The 13,802-nt window shown below is 49.7% G+C and overlaps 1 protein-coding gene across 1 annotated transcript in view; it reads left to right on the top strand.

Moving 5' to 3' along the window:
• ERGIC1 (endoplasmic reticulum-golgi intermediate compartment 1) overlaps positions 1 to 13,802 on the top strand; it is a 106,046-nt gene that overhangs the window by 42,099 nt on the left and 50,145 nt on the right. The window contains exon 2 of the mRNA XM_027084285.1: positions 8,336 to 8,397. Coding sequence (XP_026940086.1) covers positions 8,336 to 8,397 — 62 coding nt within the window. The remainder of the gene's footprint in view (positions 1 to 8,335; positions 8,398 to 13,802) is intronic.

Here is a 13,802-nt window from a genome sequence, read left to right as displayed (position 1 = left end):
TGGAATTGAGTTGAATCTACAGATCGCTGCCATCTTAACCATATCGAGTCTTCTGACCCATTAACGCAGTGTATTTCTCTATTTACTTAGGTCTTCTTTAATTTCCCTCAGCAATGTTTTATTGTGTTCTGTGTATGGGTCTTGCACTTCTTTTGTCAAATGTATCCCTAAATATTTAATATTTTTATGCATCTCCTAAGAAGAATAGAAGTAACCATTTGTGTTAGCTTTTGGTTACACCTTCTATTGTTTCTTTTTAAAGATATAAACAAGGTTGGAAATTTATTTTTATCGCTACCTCCAGCTGCTCTGCACCCTAAACACACACACACAAAATTTAACAGAACACAGTGTTCCACAGTTTGCTTTTTTCTCTTACTCTATAGAGACCTTCCTCATTCCTCTTTATAGCTGCATCCTCCTCCACTTTATGGATGGTCTGTAGTTTATTAACTGGTCCCCCTGGATGGACATTTGGATGGCCTCCAGTTGTTTGCTGTTACAGCTGGTGCAGCGGTGAGTAATAGCCCTGTGCCTACGTCATTTTATATTTTCACCTGGAATGTACTGAATACCGTTAATGGGCCCAGCCCCGCACGACCCACAGTGGATTCAAGAACAAACCTGACGGTCCCAGCCCAGCAAGAGCGGAAGACCCTGCAGCCGTCTCGGAGCTGTGCCGGGAATGTATACGTCCACAGCGCCCAGGAAGGTGGGGAAGGCTGCCTTGAGAGGGGCCTTCTGGAAGCTCAGCAGTCAAATGTACTCCTCTTTCCCTTTGGCCAGGGCTTTGTGGTCAGAGAGGGTATTCTGAGACAGGAGAGGTCACAGGTGGAGGCGACGGAAGCTGGGAGGTCACCCTGTAGACGAGTGACCTTCACAAGGGCACCGAGATTTAGGGAGAGAGCCACAGGGGGTGGGCTGGAGAGAGAACTGTGTGCGTGTTAGTACTGTGTACAAAGAGCATCATCACCCAGCCCTCCTGCAGATACAGGCCTCTACGCCTCCCGCTCCCAGCCTGTCTCCCTGTCCCAGACAGGCATGGGTACAGTGGACAGAGCAGAGGTCCTGAGGCCAGACTGCAGCAGTTCGAATCCTGGCCCAGAATCTTGGGCAAGTGAGATGGGGGGGATGCTGGTATCCACTGAACAGGGCTGTACAGAGGATGTGAGCTAATGAATGGACAGTCCAAGTCCAAGGCCGGGTGCACCGTGATCCCTCACAATGGGGACAGTAGCAGTGTAGCTGTGATTGCTATTGTTATCATTATTCCCCCCTCTAAGCTCCTCCATCTGGGCTGGAAACAGACAGATGTTTTCCCCATCCTTCTGACAGAGGGAGGAGTGGCGTGTGAGCTCACAGTCGTAGTTTGAATGTCAAGGACAGGATTCGGGGGCGGTGAGAGTGATTCTGGGGCTGATTAGAACAGGTGCTTGCACGGTTCTCTCCCAGCCGCGTTAGGCTCTGGTGCGTCCATTTGTTTACCTCTGTGTGCCCTTCAACACACGTGCATGTGCACACACACCAGTGGTTCTCAGTAAGGTGGAAGAGATGAGTAAGTGAACCAACAAGCACATTTTTCACCCAACTCCCTGGGCTTGACACCGAGGGCTCTGGCAGGCTGGTGGGCAGGGGTGAGCAGGCCAAAGAACCAACTAAGCCTCACTGACTATTTTTGGGATGAGTGACCCACCACTTCCAATGACTTTCTCCTAAATGGCGTCTAATTTCATTAGGCCGTGGAAACAGTGACATCACGAGCGCCTGCCTGGTGGCCGCCCACACGTGGCGAACCACAGGGCGATCTGAGATTTGTCTTCAAGAGCAGGGGAGAAGTGAGGTCCCAAGCAGCAAAAGTTAAAATAGCAAGAGTTGAGGCATTCTGCTATGAAAAGAAATTACAGAAGAAATCCATTAGTCAGAGATTTCCAGCGGCAGTTTCCTTGTTTGGGAGCAAGAGAAGACTTACGCGTGTTTATTTTGGGTGAGGTTATGCAGCCGTCCCTCGCTCTGTAGGCTTAGATGTGGCCTGTACAGTGAATTTCTGTTAAGTAAATCCTATATTCTCATCGACTTCTAGTTCTGATGTTGACATATATTTTATCCTAAGGAATTTGTCTGATCCTAAGTTACAATGAAGTTAGAGGCACGGGTTGAGCACCTTTTTGATTCATATGGTGACACTCGTACTTACTGCACCTTTATAAGAAGTCACAAATTCAGGGGGACTTTATTTCTTCCCTGGGGGTTCCTTTGCCCAGGTCTCTCCAAGTGTGCCTTCTCAGGCACAGAGCGGAAAAGGACAGGGAAAGACCGCAGGGGTGATCAAGGCCACGGCCATGACTTCACCCAGACGGAGCAGAGGCAACTGGAGGCGTCTCTGTGGAGAGAACATAGGCTCAGTGGGAAAATGAGCTTCCCGCATGGGAAGGTTTTCTCTGCCTACAGCAGGGTTTCTCAACTTTAGTGCCATGGACATTTGGGGCTGGTGTCCTTTGTTGTAGGGGGCTGTGCCTTGTAGGATTGGAGGATGCATTAGCTTCCCTGGCTTTCTACCTGCTGGGTACCACCCACTCCCCCGGGTGACAACCAAAAATATCTCCAGACATGGCCACACTCCCCTGGGGGGCCCAGATTGCACCTGGTTGAAAGTCAGTAGCATATGACACTTCAAGAGCATGAGATAACAAGGATTTCACAAGCTTTTTATTGGCTTGTTTTGGTTTTAAATACTCTGAGTTTAATTATACCTTGAATTGGGTGAGTCACTCCTTCTTGGGGCTTCTGTTTTCTCTTCTGTAAAATGAATGGGTTGGACACAGTGATCTCAGAACGCCTTCTAGACCCAACAGCAGAGCGTGGTGAAGGCAGGAGGTCCCCTGGGGTCTCCGCATTTGGGTCCTGTTCCAACAGGTGACAAACCTATGGTCCACCTGCCTCTGGGCACTGCTCCCATTCTTCTGGCATCTAGCTCAGTCTTTCTTAGTCCAGTTGATTGTTTTCTTGCTTTCATTTAAGCCTATTTTGCCTTTTTTGTAAGTGAACATGTCTAAATACAGTACAAGGAACCCCTGAGGACCCATCACTCAGCTTCCCCACCATCCATTTCATCTTAATCTTGTTTATGGGGCCAGCCAGTGGACCTTATCTTTGTATAGGTTCATCCATTGACCCATTCGTTCAGATCAGTTCCCCAAGGGCCTGGATTGGGCAAGCCTGGGCAGCAAGGAGGCCCAGGTTCTTCCCGTGAGAAACTCACACTCTAGGGGGAGGACAGGGAAAGAACATTTTTGGACAAACATAAAGAATCTATCCTTTAGCTTTCTCTATTTAAGGCCAAGCAACTCCAATTCTTTAATCTTTCTTCCTAAGAAGTATTTTCCACCCAAATGGTCCTGGTTTATCCCCACATCGTTGGGAAAAGCAACAAGAATGTAAACTGGGCCTGGATTCAGATCCCTGCTGTGACACTTCATAGGTGTGAGAGCTTAGCCAAGTCAGCAGCCTCTGAGCCTCATCTGTAAAATGGGATAACAATCCCCAACTCACAAGTTGGCTGAGAGAATTAGATGAGAACATGTTGGTCCAGGGCCTAGCATGAGTCCAGCACACACTAGATGTACACTAAGCATCCTTTCCCCTCTCCCCCTTTCTCCTTACCCTTTCCTCTACATTCCCCTGACAGTGGGTGGCCACATCTAATCGCATCACCACATCACCGCAGTGAGGGACTGACTAATGGGAGCCAGAGACGACGGCTGACTTCCTGATCTGTCACATGCCTGGGTTCTCACCAGCCTCCCGGTGGCCCATTCACTGCTGACTCACTTGGCTTGTGGTCAACTCTGAACCCAGGGTCCTTTTCAGCTACCCCTTTACCCTACCACCACTCCCCAGCTTGGATTTGCGGCATGGGAATGGAATCATTATCAGAGAACATTCTGTTTAGGTGGCCCTTCTCAAGGAGCCAACAGCATTGCTAGACCGACAGTTTCATGAGGGCAGGGACCATGTCTACCTTGAGCACTTGCATTTTCCCACCGTCTAGAGCACTGCTGGTAGGTACTTAGTAAATACCTATTGAATGAATGAATGTGTTTTGCGCTGGTCCCTGTTTTCCAAGAGAGCCCCATCTGCTCTGGGGCAGCATCTTCAGAAAAGCAAATAAGCAAAACCTTGAGACTTCAGTTTACCAATAAATGAGCTCTAAACTGATTCCCGTAAGTACAGGGCAGCGGAAGGACAATGGCCTATGGACCCAGACTTGGGTATGAATCCCAGCTCTGCTAAATTGACTTGCTGACTTTGAGCAAGTTGCTTATGGCTCAGCCTTAGTTTTCTTCCTGGAAAAATGGGATATCAGTATCTGGCAGAGTTACTGTGAGATGAGACTTAAATACAAATATACGTGGGAACACACCCCACGTGGGATGGCAGTGATTTTGGTTTGCGTCATTCACTCTTTCCGGAGCACCTACCTTCTTTGATTTCCATTGCCTCCTATAGTTTTGTCCAAGTCTCGCCTCCTCTCTTAGACCTTTGTTCGCTCAGCCTTCATCTCCCCTCCCTCTGTTGACAAAGACAGGCTCTGCCTGACACCCAGCACACCTGACCAACACTTGTTAAGCCAGCATCTCAAATTCTGATGCCTAAAGGGACCAAACATGCACAAAGAAAGCAAGCTGGGTGGGATTTTTACATGAAGTCTCCCGCTTAAGCTTTAAATTTTTTTTCATTAAATTAAAAAAAGATCTTAACTTTTCATTTTGAAATAATTGAAGACTTGCCAAAAAATTGCGAAAATAATACAAAGACTTCCCATATGCCCTTTACCCAGGCTTCCTTAAACGTTATATAACATTATATAACATCTTATGTAACCAAACCATTTTCAAAACCAGGAAAAGAACATTCTACAGTACTATTAACTCATCTACAGATCTTATTCTAATCCCGTCAGTGGTCCCACTGATGTCCTCTCTCTGATCCAGGACAGCCTGCGGGGTTTCGTGGTCACATTTCTTTAGTCTCCTCCAATCTCTGACCGTTCCTTAGTCTTTACTTGGCCTTCGTGTCCTTGATACTTTTGACAAAGGCTGGCCAGTCATTTTGTAGCATGACACTCAGTTTGGATTTGTTTGAGGTTTTCTCATAATTCATCTGAGGTTGTACACTTGAGCAAGTTCCCCACAGGAGTGATGGGGTACCCTCCCCAGTACTTCATATCAGGAGGCATATGATGTGTCTCCTTACTGGTGACACTCCCTTTGGTCACTCGATTACGGTGATGTCTGTCAAGTTTCTCCTCTGTAAAGTTACCTTTTTCCCTTTATGATTAATAAAGATTTGGGGGGGGGCTACTTAGAAGGTATGGAAGTATCCCATTCCTCATCAGACTTGATTTACTCATTTCTTTATTTACATCTATGTAGATCTTTGGCTTCCTATTTTATCTAACGGGTCATAATCTATTACTGTGATTGTTGATTTTAATGCTTATATTGCCCCTTCTTTGGCCAGCGGGGGCCCCTTTAAGCTGACTTCTTGTCCTTTTGATATGTCCCATCATTCTTTCTTGCTTTCTGACATAAGAAGATACTCCAGGCTCATCTTGCATTTTCCCTACCCAGCCCTGGAATCAGCCATTTCTCCAAGGAGCTGATTCCTTTGAGTAAAGAATGATACTTAGAAGCCAAGGTTTGAGGTCCAGATGTGCTCACTGCTGTCTGGCTGTCAGTGTTCCTGCACCCTCTCTATAGACCGAGCTAGGAAATAAATGTATACGTGATGTGTCTACACACATGGATATTTCTCTATTTGTGTTTGCTGAAAACCACGAATTCACAGCAATACCTTCATTTCCACTCTAACACCATGGGGTTTATTCTCCTTCTCTCTCTATGTATACCTCCCTTCCCTAACAGTGAGGCACCCGGCCCCCATTATCCTCACTGTATTTATATATTTGATCAGCCCCCCTGTACACAACCATCTCCCATCTCTCCCTCTCTCACCCTTGTCAGGTTCGGACACTCTGCTCTAGGCCACTCCCCGCTCCTTACCCTGGACAGCCTTTGACTTCCCATAAAACTCCCAGTTTTGAAATGGTGGCTCATATATTTATTAAACCATGAGGCCCAGTTTCTGGCTGTGGGCCCAGGGTAGGAACCAGGTATTAACTGGACCAGGAAGCTGGCTTGTAAGCCCCTCTTGCCTCTCCAGCATCCACTCCCTCCATTCCCGTCCTAGCACCACAGGCAGGTAAACTTAGCCTTCCAGCACATCAGGCTCCATCCTCTTCTTCATCTCTGCTTTTGCTGTTCTTACTACCTGGACCAGTCTCTGCCTGCACCTACCCTTTCTCCCATCCTCCTGCTCAGACATCAGCTCTTTCTGGAAGCTTCAAAATGACCCCAGGTGCCCTTTCCAGGTTCATCTGGCACCTCCAGCATACCCCATGGTGGGGCAGCACCACGTTCTCCTTTTTGGTCCCCTCTTTGTCTTTGCTGCTAAACTACAGGTACACAGAGCTGAGGGCTGATTTTATCTCCATGTCTCTAGTACCTGAAAGAGGGCTAGCACGTAGTAGGTGCTCATAAATGTCAGCCAAATAAACATTGATCATAGTAACAGCAGATACTGATATAGTACTTTTGGGTGCCAGGCATGGTTCTGAGTGCTTTATATGCACCAAGTCATTTGGTTCTAATCCCTATGCAGTGAGATAGTTACTGTTGTTGCCCCCACTTTGCAGACAGAGGAACTGAGGCACAGAGAGGTTCACTGACACTTCCAAGGTCACACAGTGGTGGGGTCACATTTAAGCCCAGGCAGGCTAACTCCCCAGTACATACTCTCTCCTCTAATATGCCTCCCACAGGTAAAGTGGGCAGCATTTTCAGAATAAGGGAGGTGAGTAGGGATGGATAGCTGAGTCACATGAGGCCCCCACCCCTCCTGACCACACTCCCAGCCCCAGTTCTTAGCGCCCTTCGGGCCCTAAGCACAGGGGACTGGTGGCTGAGCAGGTGGGAGAGAAAGTGATAGCTTTTAGCTCTGCAGCCTATAGGAGTGTTTTCTCCTCTGAGGTCTTGAGGAACCAAGCACCTTTCACGTGTCATTAGAGTGAACGCAACAGGAGTCAAGTATCAGATCTTATGCAAGATTTCCATGTCATTGCATTGGGGTTAGCACGGCACTAACCTTGTTTCCCAATCACCCAAGAGGAACCATCCACCAGCCCATCACCCCTGGAGGGCGGAGCTGCCAGCCTCTTCACCAGAGAGCCGGGAAAGGGCTGTGGACTTAGAGCTGCTTGCTCGTCAAGTGAAGGGGAAGAAGCCAAGTGCCTGGGAACGCTCTGTGTCAGCTCCTCCGCTGACGTTTCTTTCCCCTACTCAGGGGCCTGGCGGGGTCTCGTAGTAGTACAGAAAAGGAAACTGAGGCTCAGAGAGGTGACATCGTTTGCCTGACATCACACAGCAAGGAAGAAGACCAGCCAAGATCTGAACCCAGGGCAGTCTGATTCTAGGGGCCTTACCCCTTAAAACAACTGGCCAGAATTACACCCGCGTCTGCCTGACTCCAAAGCCCTCAGTTCTTCCACCACCACCCCACCAGTCTGCTCTGGTGGGATCCATATGAAAAAAAGGCGTCTGCTCTGTGTCTGGGCAGAAACCCACGTGAGCTGGAGCCAGGGCTGTCACGAGCCGATGTCAGCCCCAGGCAGGATTTTCTGTTAACCTACTGCCTTGGAGTTCCGGAGAATCTCCAAGAAGAAGGCTGCAGAAGCTGGGGAAGGGGGGAGTGGAAACAAGAGGAGGTAGAGGCAGGAAATGGAAGAGGGGGCGGAGAGGTGACGCCAGGCAAGAATGCAGCGCCGTCAGAGAACTCAGGAGAGACTGCGCTTGCCCATTCCCTTCAGCGTCAGACAAAGCCAACGCCCAGGTTCAGTTCATTCCCCCAGTGCTTACTAGGGGCCTCTTGTGCCCCAGGCCCAAGCAAGGGTCTGGGGACACGGCAGGGCACAACACTTAACAAGGTCCCTGCCCTCATGGAGCTTACATTCTCTTGGGGGCAAGACCAACCAAGAACCAGAATCAGATGAGGGGTCCAGGCCATCTGTCTCAGGGGGTGATAAGTAGTGAGGCAGTGCGACAAAGGAGGTGTGGGAGCCAGGATCCCATGGGGGGCAGGGGACGTCCTTCAGGCCTCTTGGAGGAAATGGTTCGGGGAAGAATGGCGGCTGCTGGGCACACCAGCCAGCACCATTTCCCCCGCTGCCTGACACCTGCCCTTTGCGCCCACCTCACCCCGTCCCCTTTGCTCTCCACAGGTTTGACATCTACAGGAAGGTGCCCAAGGACCTCACACAGCCGACGTACACCGGGGCCATTAGTGAGTAGCCTCCTTCTCTCCGTTGCTCCCGACCCTCTCCCCACTGTCCGTACCTGTGCCTGCCCGCCCTCTGCAGAAATGCTGGGCCAGGGAGGGAAGACAGAGAGACAGGAGGAGGGAAGAAATGATGGGCATCTTGCTGGGCCCTGCCTCTAGTCCCTCAGCTCTTCTCTGTCCTCACTGTAACGCTGTAAGGTATAGCATCACCTGTTTCTGAAAGGAGACACCAGAAATCAATCATCAAGAGTAGCTGCCCCAGGGACCTCCCTGGTGGCGCAGTGGTTAAGAATCCGCCTGCCAGTGCAGGGGACACGGGTTTGATCCCTGGTCTGGGAAGATCCCACATGCCGCGGAGCAACTAAGCCCGTGTGCCACAACTACTGAGCCTGTGCTCTAGGGCCAATGAGCCACAACTACTGAAGCCCGCGTGCCAAGAGCCTGTGCTCTGCAACAAGAGAAGCCACCGCAATGAGAAGCCCGCGCACCGCAACGAAGAACAGCCCCCGCTCGCCGCAACTAGAGAAAGCCCACGTCAGCAACGAAGCCAAAAATAAATAAATTAAAAAAAAAAAAGAGTAGCTGTCCTTGGGAGGGGAAACGGGGGCTCATGGGTTGGAGGGAGACTGACTTTTCTCTTCACACCTTTTAGACTATTTGAGTTTTTAACATAAGGATGTTTCTATCCATTTAAAAAAATAATCCTCTCACTCAGATTTTGGTTTCTGAATGCCAGTCTTCTACTTAAAAGGACCCAGGGCTCCTGGGAGAAATGACTGATTGCAGGGCTGGGACAGGAAGTGTACAAAATAAGCCTGGGACACCTCGTGCCAGAAAGCAAAAAAATGCCCGGAGGAAAAGCAAGGGGTGGAGGTGTGTCAGCAGGCCACAGGAGCCAGCCTGAAAGAGGGCAAAGACCAACACAGGGCAATCTGAGTAGCACAATAAATAATGGCATTATTGGCTCATTACCCAAAGAATTAAGAAAAAGGTCCAGGAGTCCATACTGATCTAAATAAATGGGAGGGAAGGGTTGAACCTTCCTTATAGAGGAATTCCAAATAATATTTATGAATATATCCCCCTCTGAGAGGTACAGCTCAGCTCTCCTCTCCTGGGGTGTGAGCTAGTGACTCACTATTAAAGAGGAGAGAATGGAAAGGAAGTAGTAACTATGATGGAGACATCCAGAGCCTGCCCCGTCACCAGGTGACAAAGGTTAGCATCAACCAGTGAGGAAGAGGTCGACGTAGCTGTCACGTGCCCGCTGCCTGCCATGGGATTTGATGGGAAGGGCACCTCACCTCCGTGGGATCTTCCCCCAAAACCACAACCCAGTCTAATCATGGGAAAGCAGCAGACAGCCCCAGCCTGGGGGACCCTCTACAGGACACCTGGCCAAGACTCTTTGAAAGTGGCAAGGTCTTGAAAACCAAGAAAAGACTGAGGAACCGTCACAGTTTCGAGACTAAGGACACGATGACTAAATGTAAAATGGGATACCAGGTCTGGTCCCGGAACAGAAAACAGGCACTGGCGGAGAAATGAGTGATCTAATAAGTCTGTAACATAGTTAACAGTATTGGACAATGTTAATTTCTTCATCTTGACAAACATACCAGGGTTATGTAAGATGTTAACATAAGGGGAAGCTGGGCGAAGGGCGGATGGGAACGCTCTGTACTATCTTTGCGTCTATTATTATTCCACAATAAAGTTTATTTTAAAAGATATAAAAACAAACCGCAAGCACTTTGCAAGCAGGAAGGCTCTACCCACATTTTCCAGATGAGAAAATGGACTCAGAGAGGTGAAGTGACTTGTCTGAAGTTTCACAGCTTGCAAGAGGTGGGCCTCTCCAGTGCTTGGTGTGGGAGAGGGACCCTCCCCGTCGACTGTCCCCTGAGCAGGGCCCTGGGGCCGGGCAGTCATTTTGGAGTCCACCGCTGCTTCCCAGGGCAGGCCATTATCAGGTCAGGGGATGACCTTGGGGATCCCTGCACCCCGGCTGGCTCTGCCTCTAGCTTAGGTCGTCCAAGCTGCAGATGCCTTCTTGAGTCTGGCTGTCCACATCCCCGGAGAAGAGAACAGAGCAGCCGGGCAGCAGGATTCGTGTCCTGCTCGCTTCAGATCTGGCCGAGCTGGGTTCATTCTCCCATTTAGCAGCTGGGTGACCCTGAGCAAGTCACTTCACCTTTCTGAGACTCAGTTTTCTGATCTGGGGGTTAAGTGTGATCACGCCTGTCAAGTATGGGGTACGTGCCAAACTCTCAGTGCGGCTGGACCATGCACCTCTTCTTATCACTGTCCTCTTGGAGCCCACAGCCCATGAGGGTCCGTGACCGCAGGAGCTGTGACACTTTGTGCATTGATCCCCACGGAAAAGGTACTCGGGGTACATAAGAGGAAGAGGGCTTGTTCATCTACCCGTTCAATTAGTTTATGAACCTGGTCACAAAAATTCCAGTGAGGCTTCCTGTCCCCTTCCTACCACCAACAGCTCAGGCCACTTCTTTGCAGGCTCTGCAGTTCTCTCCCTTATCGAGTATGTTTAACAATCAGGTCTGTATCCCTCTAGAATTTTTAAAAAAACATATTCAGTCTTTGAAATACTTGTGTCGTCATTTTAAGCGCAGACAGGAGTGTACTGGGCACACCATCCTTCCTGCCCTTTTTTAACTGACACATCCTGCACACCTTTCACACCAGCACGTAAACGGCCACCATGTGCTGCTTTCCATTATCTGGCCGACCCACGGTTTATGTAACCAGCCTCCTGAGGATGGGCGTTCTGATTCCAGCTTATCGCTATTATAGACATCCTTGTCCATATGTGTTTGTATCCTTGTATGGTTATTTCTGTAAGGTAACTTTCCTAGAAGAGGAATTACCGGGTCAAAGGGCATGTGCATTGTGACATGTAGAAGGTACTGCCAAGTGGCCCTCCGGGGACGTGGTTTGATTTGCAGTCTCCAGCACAGTGTGTGAGAGGGCAAGTTCCCTTGCACAAGAGGAAAGGCGTGAGCACGGGAAGCCAGCCCTTAGCTACCATTTAGTGAACAAATATTTATCAGCCAGGTCTGGGGCCAGGCCGTGTGCCATGTCCTGGGACCAACTTGATGAATGGGCTTCGGTCTTTGTCCTTGAAGAGTGCAGGGCTGAGCAGGCAGGCAGATACAGAAACACACCATTTCATGACGTCACGGTAAGTGCTATTAATAACCGAAGGAACCAGCAAGGGCACTGGAGACTCACAAGTCGAGGTTTGAATTTTGCCTTCTCCACTGAAGTGCTTATGTGGCCTTACACAGATTGCTTGACTTGCTGGTGTCTGGGTCTTGGGTCCGGTGCCCCCTTTGCTGGCTGCACCGGATCTCCCACTAGCGAGCATCCTCCTGGTGTCACATTCCTACTGTCCAGTGCCTGAGTCCGTTTCAGAAGAAATCTGGAGTCACAGAGCCTGAGCATCTTGCCCAAACATGGATTGAAAAACTCTACAGTATCAGAAGGCTTTTCTGGTGGAAATACTTCCTACCTGCCTTCATGTTTTTTATTCATTCATTCACTCACTCAACAGATATTTATTTCATACCTTCTCTGAGCCAGGCACTACGCTAGACCCTGAGGCCCCAGGGGTGCTGAGACATTGTCTCTGTCTTTCCAGTCTGGGGACAAGGTAGGGGAAGCAGACACACAGCATGGGCTGCTGGACAGTCGGATTCAGCTGAGCAGACTCCGCACTTATCCAGCTGCGAGGTCCGAGCCTGGGACAACACACGCAGGTTTCAGAAAGAGGCCTTCCCATCCCTATACCCCCACCTCTGATCTGCATAGAGTTAGAAGTTTGGGGCCCGTTTGCACGCTTGGAGCAAGGAAGGCAGCTAGAAAACCTGGACTGGCCTAAGTCATCATTGACCTTCAAAAACACCTCCCGAGTTTGGGCCATTTCATCATTACAGCAACCTGTGGGTTGCTGGGGCTTGAAGGTGGGGTGGGAAGGGTGAAAATGGCTCTGAAACGTGGGTCAGAAAAGGTGTGAGATTTCAAGTGAGAAGGGTGCTTTGCCCACCTGGCAGGATTCTTTATCAGGAGGCATCACAGCTGCAGTGTGCAGGTGAGAAGGGGAGGGATGTGAGCCTGGGAAATTCGGATTGCCAGCTGGTCTTCTGCAGTGGATTTGTTCAGCAGCCGGAGAAGACATTTGAAATTAATTTCTGTGCCATGAAAACAAACAAGCCACGTGGCCACTCTGTATAAACTGATGTGGGACCTGCTTAGACATAGATTGCTGAGTGAGCAAAGCACGGTTGAAAGCATGTGTACAGGGACTTCCCTAGTGGCACAGTGGTTAAGAATCCGCCTGCCAATGCAGGGGACATGGGTTCGATCCCTGGTCCCGGAAGATCCCACATTGCCGCGGAGCAACTAAGCCCGTGCGCCACAAGTACTGAGCCTGCGCTCTAGAGCCCACGAGCCACAACTGCGGAGCCCGTGAGCCACAACTACCGAAGCCCGTGTGCCCTAGAGCCCGCGTGCCGCAACTGCTGAGCCCACGTGCCGCAACTGCTGAAGCCCATGCGCCTAGAGCCCATGCTCCACAACTCAAGAAGCCACTGCAATGAGAAGCCCATGTGCAGCCACGAAGACCCAACATAGGCAAAAAAAATAAATTTAATTTAATTTTAAAAAAAGAGAGAAGGCATGTGTACATTATGCTGTTTGATTAGAGGAAAAACTCGTATGCCCGTGTCAGGACACAGTCTGTAGGGGTGGTACCTCTGGGCAGGGGGCTGTGGGTCGGGAGTGAGAAAGAGACTCACACAGTTTGCCTTTTTATACAGCTTGCTGATTTTTCTTATCACTTGCACGTATTACTTCTTCCAAGAAAAAGTAAAACCCTTAAACTCTGCCCTATACAGCTTTTTCAAAGTTTGGAAGAACTGGGGAGTCATTCTAGTATGCCCCATGTCTGGGTGTGGTTTTGGAGGCTTGGTGGGGACTCTGGGGATGTCCCTGCCTCGCCCTTCACTTGGAGTCTCGGGGTTCCTTTTCTTAGGGCATTGGCTCTAGACCGCTCAGGTTCCAGCCCTCCCCACCCCCGCCCCCACCTGCCACCCAGTGTGTCCCTGGGCCACGCTCTTCCTCACTCTGAGCCTCCATTTCTACACCCTCCACACGGGCTCATACCCTCTTTCACATGGGAGTGTGCAGTGACAGGGGCTCATACCCTCTTTCACATGGGAGTGTGCAGTGACAGGTATCTGTTAACACTCCCACAGCAGGGCCCCACAAACACTTGTTCTCTGCCTTCTTGCCTCTGAATGTATCTTTTTTAATAAATTTATTTATTTTATTTATCTATTTTTGGCTGAGTTGGGTCTTTGTTGCTGCACACGGGCTTTCTCTAG

This window comes from Aethalodelphis obliquidens, unplaced genomic scaffold (assembly GCF_003676395.1).
Source record: "Aethalodelphis obliquidens isolate GAN/ISIS:26980383/991018 unplaced genomic scaffold, ASM367639v1 scaffold52, whole genome shotgun sequence".
Classification (NCBI taxonomy): domain Eukaryota; kingdom Metazoa; phylum Chordata; class Mammalia; order Artiodactyla; family Delphinidae; genus Aethalodelphis; species Aethalodelphis obliquidens.
This window is presented reverse-complemented; position numbering and strand designations above follow the sequence as displayed.